Source organism: Coturnix japonica, chromosome 20 (genome assembly GCF_001577835.2).
Source record: "Coturnix japonica isolate 7356 chromosome 20, Coturnix japonica 2.1, whole genome shotgun sequence".
Classification (NCBI taxonomy): Eukaryota; Metazoa; Chordata; class Aves; order Galliformes; family Phasianidae; genus Coturnix; species Coturnix japonica.
This window is the reverse complement of record NC_029535.1, coordinates 8,931,252-8,948,385: the sequence shown is the minus strand read 5'-3', so window position 1 is coordinate 8,948,385 and position 17,134 is coordinate 8,931,252. Positions and strand designations below refer to the sequence as shown.

Below are 17,134 nucleotides of genomic sequence, written 5' to 3'. Positions count from 1 at the left end.
CTGAGAGCAGCTGTGGATGTGCCACCTTCCTGGAGCCCTTGGCCTCGCTGCCTTTGGCAGGGAAGGGGTGTGTGGGCAGGATGTGAAGTGCTGAGGAGGAAATTGCTGGACACAGCCCCGTTGCCAGTGATCCCGGTCCAACCTCCTGTATGCTGAGGGGCCCTATTCCCCATCTGACCCCCAGACCCAAAGCGGGGTCCATGGACTGCCCTAGAGTCAGAGGGTTTGGGGCATTGCCATGTGGCCTCGAGATGGAGTCCTCCTCCATGCCAGGAGGGGGGCAGACAGGGGTCCATGGGGTCCCTGTGGCAGTGAGGGGAAGGGTCTGATCTGCTGCATAGTGCATGGGCACCCGGGTTCTGGACCTGGTCCTGACCCAGACCCAGCCCAGGGCTACTTTAGTCCCAGCCCCATACCAGTCCAAGCCACTGTCTTGTACCAGTCCCCATCTCAGTTCCATCCCAGTCTCATACTAGTTCTGGTCCTTGTCCCAGTCCCGGCCTCAGTGCCAGTTCCAGCACCAGTCCCAGCTCAGCCCCAATCCCGTACCAGTTCTGGTCTCAGGTCCAGCCCAGTCAAACTCCAGTCCCACTGTCAGTCCCAGTCCCAGCCCAGCACCCGCAGAGGGGCAGGAACTCACATCCGAGCCATTCTGGTGGAGTTTCCGACAGGAAAACAACAAAGGCGTTGGACAGAGAGGACGGCGGCAGCGCCATGGACTGCGAGGCCAAGAAAGGGAAGAAGGTGTGTGCATTTTGGGGCCACGGCTCCTTGGGTCTCGGGGTGCTGGGATGGGAGGTGGGAGATGGGGGATCCCCTCAGTGCTGGGACTGAGCTCCCCGGGTTTCAGAGGGATCCAGCAGGGAGGAGCTGCACTGATGTGTCCCCACACCCCACAGGGCTTCGTGTCGCCCATCCGGCGCCTGGTGTTCCCCAAGGCTGCACGGAGGGCAGCTCTCCGCAGCAGTGTCTACCGGCGGCCGCTGCACTCAGTGCCGCTGTACCCCCCTGACTACCTGATCGACCCCCAGATCCTGCTGCACGACTACGTGGAGAAGGAAGTGAAGGTAAAGTGGGGGGTTACCTGCAGGGGCTGGGAGTGTTCCTGGCCCCCTTCTGTCCAGAGACAGGGAGCGCAGGGGGGTGTGGATGTACTCCTGATGGCCCTGTGTTGTGTTCCCTTTGCATCCCGGGGGGCCATTTTTCCATCCCTAAAGTACACCAGGCTTTGTCTCCCCAGTTCTTAGGCCACCTGACCTGGGTTACGGCCTCACTGAACCCCTCCAGCCGGGATGAGGTGCTGCAGCTTCTGGACACCGCCAGGGTAAGGGAGCACCCAACACCCCATTTGTCAGCCCACAGTGCTACCCAACAGTGGCATCCACACCCCAGCGTGTTCTCTACCTGCAGCAGCTGAAGGAGCTGCCCCTGCAGACAACCCCGGAGCAGGACAGCATCCTGAGCCTGTCTGCCCGCTGCCTGCTGCTCACCTGGCGTGACGACGAGGAGCTGATCCTGCGCATCCCCACACATGAGATCGCTGCAGCCTCCTACCTGCGTGACGACGCCCTGCACCTCCTCATCCTCAAAACAGGTGCGGGCACTCCACTGCAATACAGCTGGCCCCAGGCACCTGGCATCCTCATGCTATGGGGAGGAGCCAGCCCCATCTCCTGGCCCTATTGCAGTGCACCACCACATGCAACAGCTGCCCACTGCTCCCGTTGCTCCTGCAGACAGCTCCCAGCTGTTTCCACAGCCCTAGCTGCACTTAATGGCAGCAGGAAAGGATGCAGGAAGTGCCCCCCGCCCCACTGCATCCAGCCCAGATGAAGGGACAAGAGCTCTGGTGCTCAGAAAACGTGGGCTCAGTCAGCGAGCCACAACTAGGCTCCTGGGGAGGGGGCTGAGCTCCAGTCTGAGCATGGGGTGCATCCCTAAGCCCCCTACTCCCAGTCAGTGAAACGGGGCAGGTTTGAGAGCTGGAGTTCCCAGTCTGACGCCCCGACCCTCCTCGCTGCCTCCAGGTCTGGGAGTGGACCCAGTCCCCGCTGGCTCCCACCCCGAAGCAGCCCCAGTGTCGGAGGTTCCCCCGGTTGAGAAGCGCTCAGGGAGCTCCTGGCCGGAGTCGGGGCGGCTGGGAGGTGCGATGGAGCGGCGACACACCATCTGCAGCCTGGACTGGCGTGCGGCGCGGGGCGGGCAGGAGGGGCGGCAGGGCGGCAGCCTGGAGCGGCGGAGGGGCGGCAGCTGGGAGCGGAGGCAGCGCGGGCGGCCGTCGGGCAGCTGGGAGCGGAGGCAGCCGTGCGGCGGCAGCTGGGAGCGGCGGCGGATCGGTACGGCGGGTGGAAGCTGGGAGCGCGGAACCGGCTTCGGCAGCTGGGAGAGGCGGCATCCCGGTGGCAACCCGCTGGACCCCCAGGAGCCGTGTCCCGACGCCTATTCCAACCTCGTCATCCTCGCTGTGCCCAACAGGGTGAGCACCCGTGGGTTCCCGGTACTCGGTTCCCTTCCCGGCACGTTCTCACCCCCCCCGTCCCTCCTTCTCTTTGCAGGATGCAGCCGAGGAGTCTTGCGCGCTCATCTGCCAGGTCTTCCAGATCATTTATGGTGATCAGAGCATCGAGTGCGTGGACCGTGCCGGGTACCACTACACCTCCACACCCACTCGGCCCTGGCTCTCCAGCAGGAGTGAGTGGATGGAGGCGGGTGTGGGAGCCTCAAGTGGGGTGACATGGGGCTGGAGGGCATGAGCACAGCGTGGGGGCTCCCAGCCTGGCTCTCAGAGTCAGCTTTCCCTTCCCCAGGTGAGAGCTGCCGCACGGATGGGACGTATGGCTACGATGCTGACTACAGCTGCTGCAGCTCATTGTGAGTTCCCGGCTCGAGGGCAGATGCACTTTGTCGCTGCCCTGCCCTGTGGGTGCAGTGAATGAGCAGTGCCAGCACCCACTGATGTCCCCCTCCCTATCTATCCTCCAGCAGCAATGGTTCCCACGAGACATTCGAGGCGTATTACAGCAGAACATCCTCGCCCTCCTTCCACCAGTCCCACCACAGCTTGGCCACTGCCTGCAGTGGCAGCGACCAGAGCAGTGTGGGGCTGGAGCAGCTGCAGGACTACATGGTGACGGTGAGGTCTAGGGGCAGGTAGGGGATCCCACTCCTCTCCACCACCCCCAGCCCTGACCCATCCCTGTTTCCCCCCAGCTGCGCAACAAGTTGTCACCCCAGGAGATCCAGCAGTTTGCCCTGATGCTCCGTGAGTACCGGCTGGGCACACCAGTGCAGGAGTACTGTGCAGAGCTCCTACGCCTCTATGGGGACCGGAGGAAATTCCTCCTGCTGGGTGAGTGCCCCAAGGGTCGGAGTGGCTCTGACCAATGGGTCTGTCACTGTGCTACACCATCCATGTGTCCTTGGGGATGGGATGAGGGTGTGCACTGAGGGGTTGGTGGGACTCCATTGCACACAGATGGGGTTGGTGCAGTCACGCCATGAAACCTCATGGCATCTGTCGCAGGGATGAGGCCCTTCATCCCCGATCAAGACATTGGGTACTTTGAGACCTTCCTGGAGAGCATCGGTATCCGCGAGGGCGGCATCCTCACCGACAGCTTCGGCCGCATCAAGCGCAGCATGAGCAACACGTCGGCCTCAGCTGTGCGCAGCTACGACAGCTGGTCCCTGCGCTCTGAGTCCGAGTCCTTCAACCGCATGATCACCAACATCACACACGACATCGAGGCACTGGCACGGGATGAGGAAGAGGAGGAGGAGGAGGAGGACAACTACCTGTGAGGGAGGCACAGGTCACCATGGAAGGGACCAGGGCTCTGCTCTTGGCTGGGCTGATGGCATTTCAGGGCTGTGTTGGATCAGAGCAGCCCCCCACCAGCAGTGCTGAGTGCTGTAATTTTTGTAGCTTGCAATTAAATGTGTAAGATGGGGGTTGAAGCAGGTTCTTCCCCCATGCAAAGGGCATGTGTTGGGCAGGGGGTGAGCTGTGGCACAGGGGCAGTTCACGGATGGGATACCCACCCACCCACCCCAGTGCTGTGCCAAGCAGGCATGGGATGGGGTTCTCAGTGCAAAGTGGGGTCAGCACAGCTGTGCTGGGATGGGGGGGGCCTGGATGCACTGCAGTGATGCACCTGCCTTCCTACAGGATGGGGAGTGGTGGGGATGGCTGATCCTGGGCTGAGCAGCCCCAAGCAGGGGGCAGCACCTGTGCAGGCTGTGAGGGCTGCCCACAGCGAGTTATTTCCCTAAAAATGATGTATGTAAATCCTTATGCAAGTGAGGCACTCGGGTTTTCTCTTTACTCCTCCTGGGGGCACAGAACTGGGTGGTGACAGTGCTCTGGCCTCATCCTTCATCCCGTCCGTGCTGCACTCATCCTGCAGTGGGTGAGGGATGGCTGTACGGCTACCGGGACCGGGATGGGACAGGGAGTGTCGTACCGGGGGGGGCGGGGCCGCAACCATACCGGGTGGGGCGGGGCCACACCGGGACGGGGTGCAGAATCCACCGAGCTCAATGCGGTGGCAGCAGCAGTGGATTTGGCTTTGTGACAGGGACGGGGACCAGGACCCGTGACAGCAGCCAAGGTGAGAGAAGAGCCCTGAGGGCAGCGGGGTCAGGTGGGAATCAGAGCCCCTGGTAAAGGGCTGCCCTACACTGTCCCTGCCTGAGACAGCAGTGCCGCTGCAGAGCTGCCCTGTGCTGGGTCTGGCCCCTGTCCTGTCCCTGCTAGGTGTGGTGGCATCAGGATGGGGACCAAAGCCTGGGGATGGCAGGAGGGCAATGCCATTGAAGTTGATCCTGGGGTGCTGGGAGGGAGGAGGTGGTGATGTGGTGTCCCATCCTGTCCCCACGCTTGGACTCTGACACAAGAGCTGCAGAACATGTGGTGTGCCAGGGGATACTCATTGCTACCAGGTCACTGCATGGAACAGTGCCCCAAGACTTGGGGAGCTGGTGACTGTGAGGTGCTCAGCTACATCTGCTCTGTGCTGGAGAGCACAGTGGGCAAAGGTTCTGGAGTGAGGGTGGCACAGCTGGGAGGTGGCAGCAATGGTTTCTCGAAGGCTGTGGGACCGGGGTGGTGCTGTGCATGTCCCCCACAGGACCGCAGCCCTTTGCTTCCTCCTTTGCTGCACCCTTCTCCTTTCCCCATCAGACAGAGGGAAGTGCCTTTTGGGGGCTTCCCTGTACAATTGCTGCAGTTCTTACTGACCTTCCTTTGGGGGAGAGTCTGACTTTTGCTTTTATGGAGCCTGATCTGTTGGTGTGAACAGGGCTGTGGGCACCTGACTGTGCTGGAGTGGGAGCTGTGGGTGTGGGGCTTTTGGTGCTGTTGCAACGGCCCCACTTCTCCCCCCCTGACACACACACACAGGATGGGTTGCGTTAAGTCAAAGGAAGATAGCGTCCAAGAGAAGATGCAGTTAGGCCATGAAAAGAAGGACCCCACGTCTGGCAGCAAGCAAGTAAGTAGGAGATACGGTGTCCTGGGGGGCACAGGGGGCATGGAGCAACCTGGGTGGCAGCAGACACAGGGCTGGGGTGGGCAATGAGGTGAGAGTGAAGGGTCTGTCCCAGCCCACATTGATGAGAATAAAGGAATGTGGGCAGTCAGGGAGAAATGAAGGTGTTGAGGAAGGAGACGCTGCCAGTGCAAGGTGAGCTGGAGCTGGACAAGTGTCCAAGACCCCCCCAGGTCCCACTGTGTACCACCATGACACTCCCCTGTTTGTCATTCCATTTGCAGCATGATGAACACAGAGTGCCTGAGCCCCCACCGGCGGATGGTGCGTACACACAATGATGGGGAGGGGAGCACAGTGGGGTCCTCATTGGGAACAAACCCAATGGGGTGGGGGCTCTGTGCTTCCTGGTGGCAGAGACCCAGGGACCCTGGCAAGCACCCAGGAGCCAATCTTACTGCAGGCTCAGGTGACACCGTGGTGCTGGCACTATATGACTACGAGGCGATGCACTCTGGGGACCTGAGCTTCCAGAAAGGAGAGCGGCTGCAGGTCCTGGAGCAGTACGTGTCCCCTGCCCCACCTGTCCCTATGGCTCATGGTGCTGGCAGTGCCCTGTGCTGACCCATGGCCATCTGTGTCCTCAGGTCGGGAGAGTGGTGGCGGGCACGGTCACTGGTGACAGGGCTTAAGGGCTTCATCCCCAGCAACTTCGTCGCCCGAGCTAACTCACTGGAGGCAGAAGAGTGAGCATCCCACACACTCCCATTGCAGTCATCTCCAGTCATACCCCATGTTCCCATCAGGCCAGGATTAATGTCCTCAGCCCCAGCCTGTGCCAGCCTTGGCTTCCTGGCTCCTAGCAGCAGTTGTTGCTTGCTCTGTTCCTGCTGCAGGTGGTTCTTCAAGGATATCAGCCGGAAGGATGCAGAGCGGCAGCTGCTCGGCCCTGGGAACACATTGGGATCTTTCATGATTCGGGACAGTGAGACAACCAAAGGTACCAAGGGCTGAGGCGGCCCCAGAAGGGCCTCCCTTCTGTACACCTGAGAGAGACTCAATGCACCCTGAGGGCTTTGCTTTGCTGCCAGGCAGGGGCTGGGGCCCATCCTCCTGCTGCTGTAAGAGCATCCCTGTAAGAGCCCATGATGCTGCCCTGAGCCCCATGAGGAGATGGGATGTGCCCCCATGGGGCTGCCATTGCTGCCTGGGTCTGTGCTGGGGCCAGGCAGGGTTGATGCCATGCTGGTGGCTCAACCAGGAGCTGAGGGGATGCTGTCCCATGACACAGCTCGTCCATCCCTGAACAGGTTGCTATTCCTTATCTGTGCGGGATGGGGACAGCCTGCAGGGAGGCAGCATCAAGCACTACAGGATCCGGACACTGGATAGTGGTGGCTTCTACATCTCCTCACGCAGCAGCTTCGACACCCTGCAGGAGCTGGTGGAGCACTACAAGGGTGAGCTCTGGTACATTGCTCCTATTGAGACTGTGGCCACTCGGTGTCTCCCCCACCGTTACTGGCAAGGGTGTTGGTGGCAACAGATACTCATAGGGCCTGGGAAATGCCTGTCCCCATGCTTGTGCCCTGGCTGTGCTGTGCTGCACGGCAATGCTCAGCTGTGCTATGCTGCAGTAATGGTTATCTACACAAACTGATGCCCTACAGCCACAGAGCATGGAGCCTGGCTGACTGCGCTTGCTGCTCTCTGGCAGGGCAGAGCGATGGGCTGTGCCAGAGGCTCACCTACCCCTGCAGTGTGCCCAAACCACAGAAACCCTGGGAAAAAGATGCCTGGGAGATTCCTCGGGAGTCATTGAAGCTGGAGAAGAAGCTGGGAGCTGGGCAGTTTGGAGAAGTGTGGATGGGTGAGAGTGAGGGTGGTGAAGAAGGAAGGGTGAGGGATGGGAGAGGTGGTGGAAGGATGATGATGAGTGGGATTTGTATCCTGGCAGCAACGTACAACAAGCACACCAAGGTGGCAGTGAAGACAATGAAACCCGGCAGCATGTCAGTGAGTGCCTTCCTGGAGGAGGCGAATCTGATGAAGGGCCTGCAGCACGACAAGCTGGTGAGGCTGCACGCCGTGGTCACCAGGGAGGAGCCCATATACATCATCACCGAGTTCATGGAGAAAGGTGCTGCTGGCAGTGAGATGTGGGGGTGCAGGAGGTGGGGGCTGGGGAGGTTGCAGCCCTGGGAGAGATAGGAACAGATAGTGCCACTGGTGGGTAAGGGTGGATGTTGTTGGGCTGCAGCCAGGCTGAGCACCGTGCTCTGCCCTCAGGGAGCCTGCTGGATTTCCTGAAGAGTGAGGAAGGCAACAAGCAGACACTGCCAAAGCTGATCGACTTCTCTGCACAGGTGAGCAGGACACAGATCTTCCTCAGCTTCCTGTTCTCGGTGCTAGCAAAGCAAAACTGAGCTCGTGTGGATGAAATCCCCTGACAGCTCATGGCCTTTGGGGACCTGCCCTTCCTCCCTGCCAAGGAGCTGTAGAGCAGAGCACAAGGCTTGGTGCCCAGGGCTGAGCACTGGCAGCGTGCTTCCAAGGCAGGAAAATGCTGCAGAACCTCCGTGAGTGGTGAGGACTCACAGAACAGGGGATGCAGGAATGGGGCAGTGAGGTTTGTAGTGCTGCAGACTGTGGGAGCAGTGTGTACAAAAGGAGAAGCAGTCGCTTCCTCCCCATTAACCCACTAATTGCAGCAAACCCAGGCACTGCTGGTGCTCAGAAGCCTGCATCAGTTGTGGCCCTGAGTTCCTGCCCCGTGGGTCTGCAGCCCTGGGGGCCCATGTTGCAGCTCTGTAGGGTGAGGAGCTGGAGCTGTCTCTTTCTTGCTCATTTTTGCACAGACTTTTCTGCAGGAAGCACTGGCTCTGAGTGGCACAGCCTCAGCTGTAAGCACACAGCTCCCCATGGAGCAGCAATGCCTAAGGGAGGTTCATGGTAGAAGCTATGCTTAAATGCATCTTCCAGCCAAAGAGTTGCCCTGGGCTGTGTGAAGGCAGCTGGAGAGAAGAGGGACTCAATGAAAAGAGGTGCAGGGATATTTTCAGTGTATGAGTCCAGCTGTGTGTGCTGTTACCCACCCAGCTTTGTGTGTGCAACCATTTGTGCACGCACCATCTTGGTACTGCTGCTTCTGCAGCGCCAACAGCCAACCTTGGAGCCAAGTCTGGTGCCTCGATGAATGGAGGAACCTGAACAACAGAAAAGCTCAGATTGGAGCCCAGACTTTGGAGGCTCAGAGCAGGTTGCTGGTTCTGGAGTGCATCCCTGTGAGCCTGTCCTGCTCTGTGCAGCACTGGGCAGTGAGCAGGCAGTAGCTGGGCTCCTGGCTGGAGATGCTGCTGAGTCACAGCCAGTAAAGCCACGTGGGGCCCTGCAAAGAACCCTTCCACTCTTGCAGTGCTTGCTTACTTCTGTATTTTGTACATCTTACTGGGGTGTAACAGGGAGGGGAGTGCTTCCCCTCCGGCTGCTCCGGCCCCTTCCCCTCCTAGATGCTGCTTGGGCTAATTCAGCACGAAGTTGTTTGGGTTGTGCACATGGCAGTGCATCTCTGTGCTGCTCAGGGGCCATCAGCTGTGCAGTCAGTGAGCATAGAGAGCTCAGAAGATGGAGCTGGGGGCATCTCTGGGGTCAGCAATGCCTCCAGGCTGACTTCACAGTCTTCTCCAGAGACCCATCTCGGGGCTTTTTATCCTCCCCAGAGAGACCCTCTCCATTTGGTGCCTCTTTAGCACAGAGGAGCTCTCTGCTTCTCTCCGGCAGCTGTTCATGCGTTTGGAGGCTGTTCTCATGTCTGCTCATAATGGAGAATGATTTACTCCTCCACACATTTACATGGCTACGGATGCAGCTGCCACACTTTGGCCTGTGGGCATCCCCAGCCATTTGCTCCTGAGCGTGACAGCTCCCTGGACACTGTTTCTTGCTGCTGTTCTCACACAGCCATAAATGAGCAGTGTTTGGTCACCCCAACCTCTTTCACAACCCCACACTGCAAGAGCTTCCCATGCAGCCCTTGAACACCTTTCCACCATAGAAGTCCCATGCTCTGCCGCAGCTCAGCCCACTCCTGCTCTGCTTCCCATGCGCTCCCAAAAGCGGTTCAGCTTTTTCCATTCCTAGCAGCAATCACTTCTATGGGTTTTGTGTGATTTCAAACAGACCTTCCTGCTCGTTGCAGGTCGCAGAAGGAATGGCTTTTATCGAGAAGAGGAACTACATCCACAGAGATTTGAGAGCTGCCAACATTCTGGTCTCAGAGATACTGGTGTGCAAAATTGCTGATTTTGGATTAGCCAGGATCATTGAAGACAATGAGTACGTAGCTCGGGAAGGTACGAGAGCTGCTGTGGGAGTCCGGCCCCTTCCTGGGATGGAGAAGGGCTGTGGGATTCCCTTAGAGCCCCTCATCAATGTGCTGCCTTGGCAGCAAGGACCAAGGGAGGGATGTACCGCAGTGAACAGATGAGTGGAAGCCTCTCTCATTTGCATCGCTCCGCACCTTCCTGTTCCGTTTGATTCTTGTTCCCCTTATTTCACTACCAAATTCTCAGCGTTTGGGTTTTAGCTCATGTTTCTCATCGGATCTCTTGATCCAGGTGCCAAGTTTCCCATTAAATGGACTGCACCAGAAGCAATCAACTATGGATCATTCACTATCAAATCTGATGTCTGGTCCTTTGGGATCCTCCTGACTGAGATCGTTACCTACGGGCGCATCCCATACCCAGGTACAGAGGTGAAATGCCTTACCCTTGTTTTACTGCTGCCTGCAGGAAAGCTTGTTTGGAAGCAGAGCATCAGTTCAGGGCTGATAGCTGGGTCAGGTGTTTTTGGGAAAGCTCAAACTGTGCATCACTGTCATTACAAAGTGCAACTTATTGTACATGAATTGCTTCTCTGCTGCCTTTTTCCATTGGAAAATGACCGTATCTGGAAAGAAACCATTGGCACAGCACATCCATGAAGGTTAAGGAGTGGCTTAAAGTGTTGTGGGGGGAGAGACCAGCTCTGCCATTGACACTAACTCATTTTTATCAGTGAAGCTGGGAAGAACGGCTCATTACAGCCTCAGCAGATGGAAAAATGCAGCCTTTATTTTTTGAACTCATACGAAACAATTACAACTCCCATCTGATGTGCTCACATGGGGGTATAAAACTGCAGGCAACAGGGCTGTGGCATCACAGTCGTTGGCACTGAAGAGGAGCAGGATCTCCCCTTCCCCTGCTCCTCTAACCTTTCCTTTTGCCCCACATCGATGCTGCCCAAAGGGTGGGGGTTGGGTTTAGTGTGTTTGTTACCTATTAAATCAATACCAGCCCCTGCAACGTTCCAACCTACTTCTATAGGCATGTCGAGTGCGGAGGTGATCAGAGCATTGGAGCACGGCTACCGCATGCCCCGCACAGAGAACTGTCCTGAGGAGCTCTACGATGTCATGATGAGATGCTGGAAGACCAGACCAGAGGATCGGCCCACCTTTGAGTACATGCAGAGCATCCTGGAGGATTTCTTTACTGCGACGGAGGGACAGTACCAGAAACAGGCATAGAACAGTACCAGAAACAGGCATAGAACAGTACCAGAAACAGGCATAGAACAGTACCAGAAACAGGCATAGAACAGTACCAGAAACAGGCATAGATAGAGCAGCTCTCATGGCACTCGTGATGGATACACACACGGTGGGACTGATCACACCTCAATAACATCATGGAACCACATGGGGGGTGGAAGGGACCCATAGGGATCACTGAGCCCCCCCTGGGCCCATGGCTGCCAAGGTTCTGCTCCTCCAGGCTGGCACAAGCAATGACCGTTCCTTACACACTCATTTTATCCTTCTGGTTTCTTATTATTTAACGACGTGACGTTTAGGATAGAAGCAGAGAGGGAGAGTTGTTTTTGGGCTCACATGGGGACACACAGCGCTGTTGGCCGGCTGTAATATCAGCTTTGAGACGCTTCTTGTTGCACTCAATAAATCATTACGGTACCCCAATGCTGCACGGTACCAGCCCGGTTCTATCGCACCGGACCGACCCGGGGCAGCCAATAACGCGCCGCTTCCGCTGACGTCGGTACCGACACGTGGATCCAAGATGGCGGCGGTGGTGGTGAGTGCCGCGGCGGTGGCGGCGGTGCTGGTTCCGTCCGGCGGGTCCGGGTCGTGGTGCGGTGCCGGTACCGCCCGTGGTCTCACGGCTCCTCGTGCGCTGTCCGGGCGGGGGATGGTGCTCCGAGTCCGGCTGCGGCCTCGCTGCCTCCCGGGCTGGCCCTGCGGCCCTGCGGGGCGGTGTCGGCTATGGAGGGCACGGACCGAACCGGAGCCCGGTGCTGCACTGCTCCGGTCCGGTGCCGTCCTGGTAGCGAGCTGCCCCGGGTCGGTTGTGTGCACCATCCCCAGTGCTGGTGCTGGCTGCGTGCTTTCATTTCCTTTCTCTCTCTTTCCTTTATTATTATGGTTATATTTTAATGATTGAGTTACTCCTCAAGTCCTCGGAGCTGTTTCTGGTGGAGAATCCACTGATGTGGGTGAGTGTCAGGGCCCCCGTGTGCAGGAGGAAACATACGGTCATTCGTGACAGCAGCCTTCATCCCCAGCAGCATGGAAGGACAGTGCCCTGGTGGAGCAGTGCAGGAGCAGGGCTGTGCATAGGGGCTGTGTGCTGGTACAGAACCTGCTCTTATGTGGGCACTGTATGGAAGTGGAGGCTGTCATTCATTTGGCTTTAATACCACCGTGCTCTGCTGGCTGCCTCCCAGGCAGTGAGGAGCATTGGAGGTGGTTCTCTTGGGGGTATCATAGAATGGCTTAGGTTGGAGGGGAACTTAATGATCGTTCAGTTCCAACCTCCTGCTTGGGCTGATTGCCAGCACTGGATTGTGTTGCTCAGGGCCCCATCCAACCCAGCCTTGGATCCCTCCAGGGATAGGGCATTTTTTTGTAGCCTCCTTCTGTGAAAGGCAGCAAAGGCTGCTGACAACTCTCCTGGTCTCAAAGGGGCTCTCTGAGATCGACGTGAATGCAGCACTTGTCTCCTTCCTAAAGGCTTTCAATAACTCCTCTGGGTGCAAGCATGGGCTGGGCAGGAGCGTGATAAGGATGAATCTGTGCAAGCAGTTGTCAGGGTCACAATGAGCAAGGGAGGGCAGTGAGCAGGTGCTGGTAATGCTGGGCTCATCCTGTGGCTTTCTGGTGAGTGAGTGCATGTGGAGAGAGCCCAGGTGCTCTCTGTTGTCTGTGGGGGTTTATTTCTTGCTGCATGTTTGAGCATTGTGTTCTGCCTTCCCTTTCTGACACCGTGTGAGCTTTAAGCGGTTGTGGTCACAGGAACTTTGGAATGATGTGGTAATTGGGATCAGAGCTTTGTGCATCCGGCTGGACAAATGGTTGGACAAATGGCCAGGCACGGGCTGCTCTCCTTGGCTTTCCTCAAAAGTAAAGATTGGAAGCTCTTAATTTCTCCTGTTCAATGCATCTTCTGCCCTTCTTTTTCATATATCCATCATCTCATTCATACGCTGCCTGCTTTTCTCGTTTCCTACTTTGTTTTCTTCCCTTTAAGAAAATACTGCACCACGTTCACAAATGTGGTTGAACTGGGAACCAATACTTACAAAACTCTTTTGAGAATTTGCAGGAAAAAAAGGCAGTGTTGTTCGGGTCTTTCTAGGTGAGATAAATCAAAGAAACATTGTCCTGGAATAGCTTGCACATATTAAGCCCAGTGATAGTTACCCAGGAGTACCTTCTTGAAGAGGGTTTTTGTGTGAACTTCTGTTTGTGGCTGTGTGTGCTGGAGATGCTGAGTCATGGCTTGAAGCAGTGATGGAGCACCTGGTGGGAAGGCAGAGCCAACCCAGGGCAGCTCAGGTGTAAGCAATGCATCTGAGTGACCAGAAGGGCTGGAGCCAGGATCCACCCTTTCCAGCTTTCATTTAAGTGTTGGCAGTGCAGGTGAGGGGATCTTGTTGGAGGTCCCTGTGTACCTGAGACCTTTTGAGTGTAGGCAGTTCCTTTCCTTCATTTCTGCATCCACAGCTGCTGCGTTTGGGCTTTTCCTCATTTGCTGCAACCAAAGACTTTGCCACCCCTCTACTATCGCTGTACTTTCCATCACGTTTTAGTGTTACGCTGTGCATGGGACAAGAAATGCAGTGTTAGGACAGCTGTAAGAAAGGCTCCAGTTAATTTACTTTCACAGTTAAGTGGCTTGCTCTAAGGTTAATTATTGGAATGGATTGTCATGTTTTCAGATTCTTTCATTATGAGTCCCACAGGCTTCAGGTGCTGAGTTCAGTGTCTGTGTCCCTGCTAAGGCTCTGTGCTTTGCATGGTGCTGGGGTCCTCACCAGGGGATGTGATAAGCAGGGTTCTGTCATGCTCGTTTTGGTCTTGCCCAGGTGGTGTTCTGTCCTGTGGGCATCTTGCAGATGAGAGATTGCCTGGCCAGGCCCAGGACTTGTGCAGATGTTTTGTTGTGTATCTGTGTTGGTATTGCTAAGCTTTTCTCTTCAGCTGGAGGAGAGGAAGCTGATCAGTGAATATGGCAACAAAGCTGATGAGGAAGGCTTCAGGCATCACATGTATTTCCTTCCAGTGTCACTTTTGAGCTCCATCCCACCTGTTGCATAGTGGTGTTCCCATTTCATGGCCCAAATAACTTTTCCTGGTGGTGGTTTTTGTAATCCCCCTGTCATCTTCTCTGTTTCCTGGTACCACCTCAGTCATCATCATCCATATCCAAGAGCCTGACTTTTGCCATAGGTATTATCACCAATTCATCTTCTATGTGCTTGTGTGTCTCCTGAGTGCCTTCCAAGGGTCTGTCCTTATTTTTCTCATCTTCCAAGCCTGTCATGGCAAGGATTACCAAGGAATGTGGTTTTGATTTTGCTTATGTTTTGCTAAGTAATATTGTACAGTGGATATCAGGCACTTTGGTGACAGGCTGTGCTCACCTGCCTGGGACATCTCTTCCTGATGGCTCAGAGTCACAGCTTTCTTTTACATGATCACAGAAGGCAGAACTTAGTGAAGCACAGGAAACAGGGATGTGAGCAGCCCCTTTGGGTGCTGTGAGCTGTGATGCTGAGCGCAGCAGGTAATGGTGCAGGGCAGCTCCTGACTCACAGAGCTGATGGAATACACGTCAGGGTTAATGCCTGTTCTCTGGTAACCTGCTATACAAAGCAGAGTATGGATAAACATGGCTGTCTTGTAGCTGAGCAAAGCCAACACTCTCCTAATTGCATGTGAAGAAGCAGAGAGCTGAAGGTGCTCAATGAGAGCCAACATTAACAACTTTTCTGAATTAACTCATGTTTTATTGCTCAACTCTCATTTTAATGTCTGGGACAAGTGCTTTCAGTCGCGTTGGCCTCCACCAATGATGTTCTGATGCTTGTATTGTATTTTAATATTTCATCTTTTTGCAGGAAAGGCTAAAGTGTTTGCTGCTCTTGCTGTTGTGGCTTCATGGTACAGATTCTTTCTACGTGCCTGGTGTGGCTCCTATCAACTTCCACTGGAACGATCCTGTAGAAATCAAGGTAGAAAACCATAATAAACCCTTTCCAAGTACAGACGTTTGTTCTTGAGTGTGGTGGATCTTACAGCCCCAGTTTGCTGAAGAGCTGTTCCTGTGCAGTGCTGCTGCTGCTGGAACTGCTTCTGCCATACAGGAGGAAGCCAGGCCTTGTTTTCAAGCATGAGCAATTTATAGCCCTTTTCATTTATTTTTCTAAAGCTGTGGCCTCTGTCTCAGCAAAATCCAGCACCCCTGGGGATGCTGAGGTTTGAGGCTCCCACAGCACAACTTGCTCTATGGCTGCAGTCTGGGCTATTTTTAAGCAAATGAGATTTGCCTGTGGCTACTGTAAGCTTCCTGGAAGGAGGAGGTATTGGAATGGTTGTTCTCAAAGGGATTACATGAGCCAAATGCTTCCTCAAGTGATAAGGCAAGTCAGCGTGTTTGCCAGCGCCCTTCCAATAAATGAGCTTGGCTGCATTACAAAACACTCCTGTTTTTATGAGCAACTGTGGCCCTGGCTATTGCAGTGTCTCTGCACTTCCCCTGTGCGGTGTGATTTGTGAGAACTCTCCAAAAACCTTTGGCTTTTGTCACTGTCCTTTGTCTTCCCAATCTGGTGGCTTCCAAAGACAAAAGTTGCTCAACTCTTTGTGTTTCCAGAAGCCAAACCTCTAGGTCCAATGTGACATGGGTTTTATTTCTATTATTTTTTTAAAGGAAATATCTGCAGTCGCACATGAAATTTGACCCTTGAATTTCTTTGAAGCTCGTTTCTGTTCTGTGGGACTTTACTGAGCCATAAAGTTGTGAAACCAATCCACCGTGCTCCTTTCTTCAAGGCTTTCTCTGCGAATTAAATGCTACTAAGTTGTAGAGAATATACAGCTTGGAACTGTGCAGAAGGAAAGAAAGCTGTAGCTCTGCAAGGGCCTTCTGTCTGTTCTTACAGCTTCCAAGAGTGAGCTGTATGGGATGTTTCTTGAAGGGAACTTCAGCTTCTGGCTGATGTCAGGAGGGTAAGAAAGTGGGTTCTGTCACAGGGATAATTCTTCCTTTCTTCCTCCAGGCTGTGAAGCTCACCAGCTCACGAACCCAGCTACCATATGAGTATTACTCATTGCCCTTCTGCCAGCCCACCGAGATAACATACAAAGCTGAGAATCTTGGTATGTATCTGCTCATGAGAAGGCTCTCGTCACTCCAGCTGTACAGTGCACTGCGAATGTGGGGCAGTACCAGTCTTCAACCTGCCCTTATTTCCCTGTTTTCCAGGTGAGGTTCTCCGAGGGGATCGAATTGTAAACACACCTTTCCAGGTTTTCATGAACGTAGAGAAGAAATGTGAAGTTCTGTGCAACTTTCCCAACAAGCCGGTCACTCTGACGGTGGAGCAGAGCAAGTTGGTGGCTGAGCGGATAAGGGAAGATTACTATGTCCACCTGTGAGTCATCTCAAACACGGATTTGTGTCGGTGGGGATTCTGTGCTGTGGACAAGTTTGATCTGAAATCTGTGTTTTCAGCATTGCTGATAACCTACCTGTGGCAACAAGGCTGGAGTTTTATTCCAATCGCGAGGAAGAGGAAAAGAAGAAGGAGAAGGATGTGCAGTTCGAGCATGGATACAGGCTCGGGTTTTTGGATGGGAACAAGGTAGAGAATCTGGATGTTGTCTGAGGGTGCCTGGAGGAGCTGTGGGTGTCTTTCTGTAAAAGAAACATAGTTAGGGGTTAGGAAAGGCTATGAGATATTGGAAAGAAAATAAAGGCACTGGCAAACTTCACAAAACAGAGCTGCTTCCTATTTGTAGGCATCTAGGAGCAGCTTCCCAAGCCTGCAAATGGAAATTGAGCATGTGGACTCCTGCAGGTTATTTCTTTGATTGCGTGCTCTGAAGATCAGCTCTTTGACTTAACAGATGCATCTGTTCAGCACAGTCAGTGATCAGCTGCACACACAGCTCTATTACTTGAGTGTAAGCTCAAACCTGCTGTGCCTGCTTAATGTCGCTGTACTTTGTTCCTGTGGTAGGTGATATCAGAGCCTATTGAAAGTGCAAGCTTAGGACAGCTGTGAGCAGCCACAGACTA

At 55.0% G+C, this 17,134-nt stretch overlaps 3 protein-coding genes across 6 annotated transcripts in view; all 3 read left to right on the top strand.

Annotated features, from left to right (window-relative positions):
* Positions 1-12: 12 nt before the first annotated feature.
* Positions 13-4,294, top strand: CCM2L (CCM2 like scaffold protein). 2 transcript variants are annotated; one of them, XM_015881783.2, is made up of 10 exons: positions 13-744; positions 900-1,067; positions 1,241-1,324; positions 1,411-1,594; positions 2,028-2,476; positions 2,556-2,691; positions 2,808-2,871; positions 2,986-3,133; positions 3,211-3,349; positions 3,524-4,294. In XM_015881783.2, the coding sequence occupies exons 1-10, from the start codon at positions 715-717 to the stop codon at positions 3,799-3,801; spliced, it is 1,680 nt and encodes a 559-aa protein (XP_015737269.1). In that variant the 5' UTR covers positions 13-714; the 3' UTR covers positions 3,802-4,294. The 2 variants fall into 2 exon arrangements, with proteins under 2 accessions (XP_015737269.1, XP_015737268.1); XM_015881782.2 differs by having other exon boundaries at positions 2,983-3,133.
* Positions 4,295-4,522: 228 nt separating this feature from the next.
* HCK (HCK proto-oncogene, Src family tyrosine kinase) lies at positions 4,523-11,086 on the top strand. Of its 2 annotated transcripts, XM_032448613.1 has the most exons (13): positions 4,523-4,610; positions 5,402-5,492; positions 5,774-5,813; positions 5,953-6,052; positions 6,137-6,235; positions 6,386-6,489; positions 6,800-6,949; positions 7,207-7,359; positions 7,447-7,629; positions 7,779-7,855; positions 9,688-9,841; positions 10,106-10,237; positions 10,859-11,086. In XM_032448613.1, the coding sequence occupies exons 2-13, from the start codon at positions 5,403-5,405 to the stop codon at positions 11,059-11,061; spliced, it is 1,485 nt and encodes a 494-aa protein (XP_032304504.1). In that variant the 5' UTR covers positions 4,523-4,610; position 5,402; the 3' UTR covers positions 11,062-11,086. The 2 variants fall into 2 exon arrangements, with proteins under 2 accessions (XP_032304504.1, XP_015737272.1); XM_015881786.2 differs by lacking the exon at positions 4,523-4,610 and having other exon boundaries at positions 4,617-5,813.
* A 78-nt stretch (positions 11,087-11,164) lies between these two features.
* The window catches only part of TM9SF4 (transmembrane 9 superfamily member 4), a 13,715-nt gene continuing 7,745 nt past the window's right edge, over positions 11,165-17,134 (top strand). The window contains exons 1-5 of one of the 2 annotated variants that reach the window (XM_032448612.1): positions 11,165-11,194; positions 14,952-15,065; positions 16,113-16,212; positions 16,319-16,487; positions 16,568-16,697. In XM_032448612.1, coding sequence (XP_032304503.1) covers positions 11,168-11,194; positions 14,952-15,065; positions 16,113-16,212; positions 16,319-16,487; positions 16,568-16,697 — 540 coding nt within the window. In that variant the 5' untranslated portion in view covers positions 11,165-11,167. Of the gene's footprint in view, positions 11,195-11,506; positions 11,627-14,951; positions 15,066-16,112; positions 16,213-16,318; positions 16,488-16,567; positions 16,698-17,134 lie in introns of those variants that run through there. The other variant, XM_015881780.2, reaches the window with a different exon arrangement.

Coding starts and splice junctions, on each gene's coding strand:
- CCM2L (XM_015881782.2), top strand. CDS start 715: ATGGACTGCGAGGCCAAGAAAGGGAAGAAG. Junction 1,325..1,410: donor AGCTTCTGGACACCGCCAGG/GTAAGGGAGCAC, acceptor CTCTACCTGCAG/CAGCTGAAGGAGCTGCCCCT. Junction 2,692..2,807: donor GCCCTGGCTCTCCAGCAGGA/GTGAGTGGATGG, acceptor TCCCTTCCCCAG/GTGAGAGCTGCCGCACGGAT.
- HCK (XM_015881786.2), top strand. CDS start 5,648: ATGAAGGTGTTGAGGAAGGAGACGCTGCCAGTGCAAGGTGAGCTGGAG. Junction 5,814..5,952: donor TGAGCCCCCACCGGCGGATG/GTGCGTACACAC, acceptor ATCTTACTGCAG/GCTCAGGTGACACCGTGGTG. Junction 7,856..9,687: donor TGATCGACTTCTCTGCACAG/GTGAGCAGGACA, acceptor TGCTCGTTGCAG/GTCGCAGAAGGAATGGCTTT.